Source organism: Triplophysa rosa, linkage group LG4 (assembly GCF_024868665.1).
Source record: "Triplophysa rosa linkage group LG4, Trosa_1v2, whole genome shotgun sequence".
NCBI lineage: Eukaryota > Metazoa > Chordata > Actinopteri > Cypriniformes > Nemacheilidae > Triplophysa > Triplophysa rosa.
The window spans coordinates 30,884,367-30,895,615 of record NC_079893.1 but is presented as its reverse complement, the minus strand read 5'-3'; the positions used below and the strand labels follow the sequence as shown (position 1 = coordinate 30,895,615).

At 41.5% G+C, this 11,249-nt stretch overlaps 1 protein-coding gene across 2 annotated transcripts; it reads right to left on the bottom strand.

The window, feature by feature from the left end:
- Positions 1 to 314: 314 nt before the first annotated feature.
- epn3b (epsin 3b) lies at positions 315 to 11,241 on the bottom strand. Of its 2 annotated transcripts, none has more exons than XM_057332000.1 (10): positions 10,967 to 11,241; positions 7,335 to 7,659; positions 6,626 to 6,986; positions 5,624 to 5,727; positions 3,895 to 3,978; positions 3,700 to 3,817; positions 3,446 to 3,619; positions 3,163 to 3,291; positions 2,889 to 3,086; positions 315 to 2,782 (listed from the first exon to the last, which is right to left on the bottom strand). In XM_057332000.1, exons 2-10 carry the CDS (start codon positions 7,560 to 7,562, stop codon positions 2,475 to 2,477), a joined length of 1,704 nt encoding a protein of 567 aa, XP_057187983.1. In that variant the 5' UTR covers positions 7,563 to 7,659; positions 10,967 to 11,241; the 3' UTR covers positions 315 to 2,474. The 2 variants fall into 2 exon arrangements, with proteins under 2 accessions (XP_057187983.1, XP_057187982.1); XM_057331999.1 differs by having other exon boundaries at positions 316 to 2,782; positions 2,868 to 3,086; positions 10,967 to 11,240.
- Positions 11,242 to 11,249: the final 8 nt, after the last annotated feature.

The window sequence follows — 11,249 nt, the reverse complement described above, 5'->3', positions numbered from 1 at the left end:
TCATGGCCTAAAGAGACCCAAAGAGTCCACCATCATTAATTCCTCCTTATGACTCTTCAGTGAAACACGAAATAAGATATTTTGAGAAATGTCTCAGTGGTTTAGTGCTCATACAATGGGAGTCAATGGGGTTCAATATTGTTTGTTCTTCAAAATATCTTCTTTTGTGTTCCGCAAAAGAAAGTCATAGAGGTTTGACGTGACACAAGGGCGAGGAAATGATGACAGAGTTTTCATCTTCCCTTTAAAAAGGACCAAACATGAAAAGAAAACTGCATTGTTCAAACCATTTTCAAACCTCTATACGTAAAAATAACAAGCTTTAAAAGTGACATTCGTTTATTAGTGCCATGAACATACAACATTTAACTCACAGAGGATTGATGGATTCACCTGGTTAACCTGTAATCTGCAATAACTCCGTCACATTCATCAGGAGAGATTAACTGTACAGCTGGTATTTGTTCTTCAATGATTTTCCAGAGAGAAAAGAATTAACAGCATTGGATAAATCAGCATTAGAGTCACTAAAACATTTCTTCTCTTACTCTCTATTTGGACAGACGGCTTCTGTGATTTTCATTGGCTGTGTGAGTGTCCATGGGGCGCCACCCCCGGTGCATTGTGGGACTGTCGGCGAGACAGGCACGGAGGAGGAGGAGCTTGTTTACAATCAGTGTCGGATCCTTTAGGTCAAACATTCACAGGGATCCACAGATACAAGGCAACGGAAAGTACATGAGGGTGCGGGAAAAACCATCAGGTGTGAAGGTTCATCGGCTGTTGCTAAAAGTCTCAGTCCCATGTATCTGAGGGCTGACAGGAAGAGAGTATTATTTAAAAAAATACTGACATTCAGACCTTCACAGCGGCATGCCGTTTCTGTGGTGCAGAAAAACTTACGGTAGAATATTAAGCGAACTTTGTATAAAGATCGACATGAATTGCTGTTCGCAAGACATTTCATGAGTAAAAAAAACAATATTACAAAGCAGAATTTGATCTATTGAGATCAGACTGGATTGTGAAGGGTGGTGGTCTTGTGCCAGTATGAAGTCAGATCTGCTATTATTACTGTAACTTTTAGCATTACATTAACTGGCAGCATTACATTTTGGCATGTTAATATTAACCAATAGCATGTGCCGCCTCGATGACACCAGCCAAATAGGAAAGTTGACTTTGAGGCAGAAACTGATAGAATTTGGAATAACATGCGAACTAAAACAAGCGCGTGTACCGAGTAGGCATGGGCAGATTAGCAGCTTCAAGGTATACCGCGGTTTTAAAAAGTCACAGTTTTAAAACGCTAAATTTTCGCAGTGTATGAGCTGTTTTGTGTTGCTTAAAAATAAACTTTATTGTGTTCAATGCGGGAAAAGCTGTTTTTTACCCAGACATTTAAAAGAACACATTTTCAAGGTTGTAATTGCGATATCGGCACACACAAAACCACAATATTATTCTTAAGGTTACCGTACAATCAAGAAAACCCTGTCAAACCGACCCATGCCTATACTGAGATAGTTGTTAGGATCGATTTTGACTTCATGTTGACCTTAAGAGCTCGTACACACCGGGACGATAATCACACGCGCTTATCGGCATCGTTTTTCGACGTTCATACCCAAGCGATTTTCACTGGCGAAACACCCCGGTACACAAGGTGGCGCTGCACAACTTTATGCTTCTGACACTCTCTTGTCACACAGAAGAAGAGTTCATCTTGCTTCCTCTTCGTCAATGTGTGCTCGGCAAGAGCGTTTTGTGCTTGAGCGCCACCAAGTTGTGTTTTACTGTAACTTCAGCAGCGCCAGGCACGTGAACAAAAGCGCCAATCTCATTGGTCGGCCAGTTTTTAACTGAGCCATAGGTGTTAAAAAAATGATGCTTAAGCCTGCCGCCTCACATTGGCACCCTTTGTTTAGTCATGAGGCGTTAAACGCCGGTGTGGACAAGCCCTAAAACTGCAATCCATTGATTTGGACTCGCTATCGCCATCTCTCTTAGAAATACAAAATCGCACGTTACTTTACAAACCTTACAGTATGACATTTTCCATCAAATCCAACCCAACTTCTACAATTAAAAATATTGTGATAATCTATAATTATCATCAAGCTGTTGTGAATCAGGATAATGAGACAGTTTACAACGTTTTTAGGCATTTGTTCAATAACTGAAAAAATAAACTAAAATCTAAACTAACCAAAAAAGTTACCAATTGCAGCGTAACTTCACAAAAATACTATAATCCATATTAGCTCTCATATGTAAGTTAATGCACAGAATGCAGGTGGACATTAAAAAGCAAACGTAAATGAATGTCAGTCGACTAAAATGTGTAATATCTCATAGGCAAGAATTTATCACTACAAAACTCAAGCCTAAATTGTTCTTTAGTAACAGTAAGATTCGAGCGTTCAAATCGCCTCGTTGATTTATTTCAACCAGTCTGGATTCAGATCTCTCTATCAGAGGAAAGGGTTGTGGTTTTGTCTCTGTTGATGTGGTTGTATGGTGGATGGATGGGTCGGGGCGGTGCACATCGGCAGTAGAGGTTGGGGAAGGTTGTTGGGAATGTCCAGTAGGCCGTGGTGAGGTTGAGTATAGGACGAGGGCAGAGATTGAGGTTTCTGTTGGAGGAGGGGCAGAGGGAGGGATGCGCTGTATGACAGGGCGTGAGCCGGCAGAGGAGATGTGGAGTTGGGTCTCATCTGATTCAGAGTCAGTCTGGGCTGGTCACAATGGAAAGGGTTGGTGGGAGATGGTGCGCTCAGACCTGCGGAGAAACAGTGGTAAATCATGTCATGATATATCGTTACACCCCTATAAGATACCGTAATAGATGTGTGAATGTTGAATACCTGTAAGGAAAGGGTTTTTACTTTTGGCGGGAGGGTTGCTAGGGATCAGTGCGTCCAGGTTCACCAGAGAAGCGGCCGTGGGTCCGAGGAAGGTCTCAGGGGTGCGGCACAGTCTGGGAGTCACCGCATCTAGAGGAGGAGCCAGACGAGAGAGGTCAAAGGTCTCCGGACTGTCGCTGTCTCTGCCGTTCACTTGAACACCAGTAAAGTGCTCAACGCCTGTGAATGTAAGAGAGGAAGTGAACGAGGGCTTTAAACTCAGATAAGAACGCTGAGCGATCAGTATAAAGAGCACCTGCTGGACTCTCACAGCGAGGGCTGAACACACGGTTTGGCCCCTCCTGCTTTACTTGAGGCTCCTCCTCCAACCGAAGCTCCTCCTCTTCCTCCTCCTGAATGCAAAACGGGTCCCTCCCCCCTGGAGCTGGAGGAGAAAACACAGATCACAAATGACAAACATTTGCATCTTTGAAATAAGAGCTATCCATTTAAAAATGTGGAGTTTTATTTTTGCGCTATTAGCAAAACCAAACGGATATTAAAATATAAACACGAATCAATTGCTTTAGTTTGAAAACCTGCTCGCGCTGGACTCCTCCAGGCCTGTTCTGCCATATTCATGGAGGGGGTTGAAGGTGAGGCTTCCCAGTGATCAGAAGGCTGGTCGGCGCCCCAATGAATGGCGGGGCTACTGGAGGAGGGGCGTGTCCTCCACGGACTTCCGTTTCCAGGGTCATTGGAATTAACTACAGCTGAAACAAAAATAAGCTTTCTCATTGGTCTGATTTTCATAAAGAGCACATTCAGAAAGAAATCCCGTAACGACACTGACCTAGAGACTCCCAGGGGTCCGAGGTCACAGGGCATGTGGGCGGGGCATCCCAGGGGTCTTCGCTCGGCGGCGCGGCAGGCGCAGGGCTAAATACATCGACCAGATCGATCATGCCCGACTGCGAGGAGAAATTGATCGTCACTCGACAGCCAATGACAAACCTGAGAGGATCAATATGAAAACTCGCTCTCTCACCTCTCCAGTGCCTGAATCTCTCTCGGCCTTCTCTTCCAGAACTTTCTGAAGTCGACCTTCACCGGTGTGATGTGTGCGCTGATCCTTCAGGAAAGATAAAAAAATATGATGAAGAAAAACACCGGAAGATCTTAAACACAGATCTGAGGTCAGTTAGTGAGAGTTAGTGGAAATATTCATCAGGAGTAAAAGAGCACATGGACAGAACATCTCCAGCGGCCCTCACACAAAACTCTTCAGAGTGAAGAAAAGAGAAAGATCATTAGTGAAAAAGACAAATTCAGTTAGGAGTTGAGTGACAGGTGAAGTTGAGATGAGGTAAGCCAATCATAACACAGCATAGATGTGTAAAAGTCCCTGTGAACCGGAAGTTGCGATCGTTTTTACTTCCGTATTTTGACGCATTTCCAAGTGAAATGGAATTTTGAATGAGAAAAACAGTGGCCATTGCTTTTGTCTTTCTCCGCGATTTGATTGGATGTAAACAGCCGTTGCATTTTGAAATGGAACTGTCAGCAGACAGATAGATGACGGGGAGGAGTTAACGGATGCTCCGCCCAAGCCGTCTGACATACATCATTTAAGATGGATAGTCATTACAGGAAGGAAGTGCTTTTTCAGATTTTAACTGAAGATTATGAGGGCACACGATATTTCATGGAAAAATAGGCATTGTCATTTTTTATTTCACTGGGACTTTAAAGGGACAGCAGCGTAAAAATGTCCTGACTACTTCTAAGCATCAGAAAGTGAAAAATAGCCAACTATTAAATTGTAATATTAATTCAAGAACCTTTGACAAAACTTCAAACTTGTTTGCTGAAATGATGTGAGCATCCACTGCAGGTTGTTCAGACACCTGCACAGAGCCACCTGGAGTCCACCTGCATCTCCATGACAACAGCGCTACAGTCATGATACACAGAAGATCAATTTTAGTTATTACATGTCGACCGAATCACAGCAGCACATGTGAACGCTCCTCATCTCCTCAGTCCTGTGAACATGAACATGTTCCTCAGCAAGAAAAGAACATCGGTTTCAGGACAAATGAGGTCATCTTCCCATTTCACCTTCTCATTTCCTTGCACTTTTATACACATTTTCACGTCTTTCCATAGATATTATGACCATTTACACTGTACAAACAAGGGCTGCACAAGTCATAATCGAAAAACTAAACAGGATTACAATTGCGGGTGAGACGATAGACTCTATGCACACAGGGTGATGACGTGCATCCGCTAAAATCTCAGCCAGCTAAGCTACTTCCGCTCTCATAGGGCGGAAAAAAATATTTTTTCTTTACATTATATTATTTAGTTTTGGATGTTTATGGAAAGAATATGGCATGCAACTGCTTCACTGAAAGTTATACAACACTTCAAAACTTTATTGCAAATCTATTTATCGACAGTAATTGCAATTACAATATCGAGGTGAATAATTGACAATTTGGGTTTTGGTGCTAATCGAGCAGTAGAAACTGTGTGTTCTACCCCCTCATCAAAAATCATCAAAAACATCATTAATAAAATGGGTTTAATTTATAAGGTGATCGTCAATATAAGGTCAAAACATTACTGGTGTTCCTCACTTTTCGTGGGGGACATTTGGTCAGGACCTCTCTCTGCCACACTATGAAAGAGACAACTTTGTGTGTGTGTGTGTGTGTGTGTGTGTGCGTGCGTGCGTGCGTGTGTGTGTGTGCGTGCGTGTGCGTGTGTACCTCTCTGCTCATGGCCAGCGCGAGCTGCAGCTGTAGTTCTTCTTCTCCGCTGGTCTGAGGTCGAGTCTGTTCCAGATCAGACGCTCTCGGCGATGAAGACGATGCTGAAATACACAGACAGATATGCAAATGTCAACCATACAATGAAAAAAATCAAAGCTTATATTACAGATTGGTCAACGTGTGGTGAGGTTTCAACGTTTTTTAAAACATTGATTTATTTTTCATGTTTTTTTCTCATAAATGGGCACATGAAAATTAAAATATAGTATTTAGGCAACCTTTCGTTATCTCTCTTGAAACCAACACGGAAGTGACTTAAACTCATCGACCGGCCGCTAGAGACTGCCTCCAAAACAGAGCAGAATCTCACTGAGCCCCATGTTAAAATGCCCAACTTTATAGCAGAAAAACATGTTTACAGCCTGGTACAGAAAATGATTTTGGTCTATATAGCTAATTTTGCCCTTCATGACAACTGTGAGGGGGTGAATTTTTTTATAACTCATCCATTTAAATTATATTAATACTAGGGCTGTCAAATCCTTTTTGTCAAACGATTAATCGCATACAGAATAAAAGTTTGTGTTTATAAAACATATTTCTGTGTACTATGGATATTCATTTTGTATTTATAAACATATACACATACATGTATAAATATTAAGGAAATATTTATTATTTATAAAATTGTTTATTTATTTATATTTAAATTATTTATAAATTTTGTTCATTTTTATATTTTACTTTTTCTATATGCATGTATTTGAATGTACTTATAAATACAAAATTATTATGTACAGTACACAGACAAATGTTATGTAAACACAAACTTTTATTTTGGTTGCGATTAATCGTGATTAATCGTTTGACAGCACTAATTAATACTTAAAGTTACGCATAATTAAGGCGTTGCCACTTGAGTGACAGGTGGTTTCACCAACAGTATATATCTGTATACAGCATATATCTGTATCTACCTTATAATGTGGGTGGACTCACAGTTAAATGAAGACGGTGATCCTCTGGACTGAATGAACTCTTCTCCGTACAGCGCTGCCATGCTGGGCTGACTGCTGCGTCTGCTGGGGACCGCGGGGGGAACGCCTCCCACCCCTCCGCCGCCCGTCATTCTCTCTCTGGTCTTGAGGGCCTGCGCTCTCTCCTGACGCAGGCGCTCCTCGTCCCTCAGCAGCGCCACCAGCTGCTTGGCTTTCTCGCGCACGTTCACGCCCTGATCCCGTCCGTCCCGGTCCACGTACTGAAAGTCTCGGAGCGTCTGAATGGTGAAGGCGTTCTCGCGGCACTGCTGGGCGACCCGCTCGGAGCCCGTCTTTGCCAAATAATCCAGCAGGGTCAGAGCCTAGAGCAGACAGACAGTGAGTCTAGGAATCATTTTTTTATGACACAATGAATCATTTTTGTCTCAATTAATCTTTTTTTGTCTCAATAATTAATTTGTGACTCAATGAGTAATTTTTGACTCGATAAATCTTTCTTTGACTCAATGAATAATTTTTTGACTCAATAAATCATTTGTGACGCAATAAATCGTTTTTTTGACTCAATGAATCTTTTTTTGAATCAATGAATCTTTTTGACTCGATAAACCTTTCTTTGACTCAATGAATCTTTTTTTTAACTCATCAAATCGTTTCTTATTCTAGAAGAGGTTCTCTTATATTGTGAACACATCCGTCACGTGTCACACCTTGTAGACATGTCTCCAGTTCTTCCCGTGATCATTGAGCCGTTTCCACACCATGGCCATGACCTCGCTGAACGCCACCACGCTGAAGGTCAGCTCAGCGATCTCTGACATCAACGAGCTGGACGGACCCCAGGGGTCATTGGAAGTCGCCTCCCGCACCTTGATCTCCGCATCTGAGTAGTTGTGCACGATGTTCTTCACCTGACGCCGCAGAGCAGAGGTCGTCATGGCGACTGCAAAAGAGTGAGTGCGTGGGCCGTTCTCTGGCCTCCCGGAATGATAAGAGGTGGGCAGAGAGTCACGCTAAAGAAAGAGCGAGCGAGCGCTGGGAGAGAGAGAGAACATATTAGATCATGTCATCTATAAATCACACAAACATCTTGTTTTTAATCCATCATCATCCCTGACGCTTCCAAGGTCAGAGGTCACGTGTGGAAGGGAATTCGATGATGATGTCATAACATCTTTATGTGTAGCTCGAGCGATTACAGTTGTCAGAGTCATCAATAATTCAGATCCACTCTGCAGTTAGCACTTCTCCTAAACACACATGGGCACGGTTAAAGGGCCGGAGGAGAGAGACGTGTGTTATCGGCCTCTTCAGGCTCCTAAATGAAACCTGCCAATCACTCGTACGTCCTTGAGACGGTCCGACAGCAAGAGAACACCTGATCTGATTCTCTATAGCTCAACCGGAACAACAGTGAGCTCCTGGATATAATGATACTGTAAATCTTCAATGCACAACAAAAGAATAAATCTGATGTGTGTCACATTTGTCCTGTATTCTCATTCATGAGCCACAGACACGTGCGGCGTATAGAAACACACACACAGTTTTACTGCCGCCCACCACAGGAACATTGAGACCCCCGCTGCGGTGACACACGAGAGTGATGTTTCATCTTTGAATCACGGGGGATTTAGTATGTTATCAAGCATTCACACCTAATAGACTTCTTATTCCATAAAATATAAATGGACAAAAAATACCCTGGAGATACTGTACAGTATTTATATCAGGGTCAGCAAACAATAACATATTAATTCCTTTATGAAACGGTGATATATTGAGAATAAAAACAAAAACTGAGCTAAAAATAGAAAATATCACCAAAAATCACACAATATACAACCAATATTGACAATATGGCTGTGGAATATATCGAAATAGCGCAAATGTGCATATTGCAATATTTTGCAACAACTGAATTGTTACATTTTTTTAAAAGTTACGTATAGACCATTTTGGATGACGTAAACGACGATGATCCAAAATAACTTCCCGTTTCAGTTTTTTAACACCACACAATGGTTGAACAAAATGCAACTAACAGAACAGTTTTAACCAAATCAAAATGTTAAACGAATATCTTAGTTTCAATTGTATTTGTAAGATTTAAAAAAATTAAAATAAATAAATAAAATTAACACCAGGAGTGCTTCTGGACCAGTGTTTACATCTTGCGAAGTGGTCTATAGTCTATACGTTTTAGGTTGATGCAGATAGCAGAGAGACTGTGTCTGATGTGTGGGAGATGAGCAATAATCAGAAATAATGTAAAATATGTATGTTGGTTATATAATTTTCCGTTTTTAAATGTATATTTTACATACTTTACCAAATAATGCCATGTGCAATAGAATAATGGTTAAATTATTGTATATTGTAAATCACATTTTTCTTTAATAGGAATATTGTGCAGCCCAATTTTTTTCTATTTTAAAACAATTTAAATTTATTATAGAGAAGCTTTATTTAGCATGCTATCGCATTTTTCTTTAATATCGCACAGCCCTAAGTGACAACAACAGTGATATTAAAAAACATAATTATTGGTTTTTAGGATAACACTGTGTCTACACCGGACGCGGCGAGATGCGACACGATAAAAGCCAATAGAACGCATTAGAACCCATTATAATTTTACATTTTGTCCACACTGGATGCGGCATGGTGCGACAATCCCATTAGAACAAGCCGTGTGTCGCGTCGCGCCGGTCGCGTCCGGTGTAAGACTACTGTACACGCATGATCATATTGTAAATATTTCAACACCTGTGTCTCCAACTCAACACAACGAAACCATTTTAAATGAAAATGACATCATGTCATCTCTATAAATAGGGGTGTTGAAACTCCAAAAATAACTCCAGGGGATTAATAAATGATTTCTGAAGTGAAGCAATACCATTTTGAGAAAACAATGAATACTTTGATCTTATTTACCGATCGATGTGTCATGTCTCAATGGCAACAAAGATTGGAGAGTTTAAATATCGCATTGACAACATTGAATCTCATTGGTTCTTGGTCTCCTAGGCTAGCTGTCAAATGCGTTTTAGTCACAAGACATGCAACAACCAATGAGATTCGACGTTAATGATTCTGGCGGCGCCACACTTGAACCATGCATACCAAACTATTCCTTTAAATGTTATTTAACAAGATTAGCAGTGAGAAATGAAACGGCTAAACTCAATGTGACAGATTGATTCATTCAGTGTAGCAGATAATGGACATGAAGATGCTGAAGATGTGGAGGACAGAAGAACACTGCTGACGGAGGGCAGCGATGACCTTCACATCATCACATACTCTTGCATACTCTGTTTCTACATTCGGCAAAACTCAACCCTACACAATAAACGTCTCATTCTGTTCCTCATCCCATTGTTTCTTAATCCACTGTTTCAAAAAATAACGATTTATTTTCTGTCATCATTTATTTTCCCTTATGTGGTTGAAAACAGTGGAACACAAAAGAAGATATTTTGAGAAATGTCTAAGTGGTTTTGTGTTTGGAAATCAATGGGGTTCAGTAAAGTTTGCTTATCAACATTCTTCAAAAGATCTTCTGTTGTGTTCTGCAGAAGAAAAACTCATACAGGTTTGACATGACATGAGGACGAGTAAATGATGACAGAATTTTTATTTTAGGGTGAACTGTCCCTTTAAATTATAAACACATGTCAGGTACAGAATAGTCATGTGAGTCAAGATAGTTTGTTGTGGGTCTTAGTATTCCAGCACACGAGTCTGATCTTCACAACATGACACACTTTACAGCCTGGTCTTCAACCCACAGAGACGTTTAATTCCATCAATAGCCTTTTACACTGTCGTTATTAAACAACTCATATAGAGTAAAAGATCAGAGATTAATCTTACACACCGTCTTAAAAATAAGTGACAGAACCTTTCTAAAGCCCCACGATACCATTAGAAAACCATTTCACATAATAAACAGTTCAACTTTTCAGAATCCCAGCAAGCGGCGCGGCTCGCGTTTTTCGCGCGGTTTTAGACGCGAAATGTGAATCGACCTTTACACAAACAGGAAAATCAACACCGCAAAAGGATCAGATCTGCAGCAGAGCAGATTTCTGATCTGAAAGACACACACAGAAAGAGAGAGTGTGTGAGAGAGAGAGTGCGTGTGAGAGAGGTCACTCTTTCTCTTCTCCAGTTACACAGAATGAGCGTAAATGGCGTTCAGGCCTTTAGCTGTGCCGCAACATATCTCACGCACAAAAGACATCACAATACACACAAACATCATAGTCCACTAACACAATCCCTCATACAATCAAAGTAAATGATGACGAATGAGATTAAACCCCCTGCTCACCTGCAGCATCATTTCAGAGAGCGAGAGAGGGGGGGAGAGCGCGCGCGAGAGGGATAAGCGCTATTCCAATGAATCTCCTCGGTGTTTCGTTTATCTGTCGCTATCAGTCGAGCGTCTCCCGCGATGCTGCTACGATGCGACGATCCAGTGATGCTGCGATACAGCGCGACGCGCCGCGTGCCATCCACATTCCACACACGCCTTCCGCTGACACGCGCCCTCGCACATGCGGCGTGGAGGAGCAAGCCGTCATCACGAGAGAGAGAGAGAGAGAGAGAGAGAG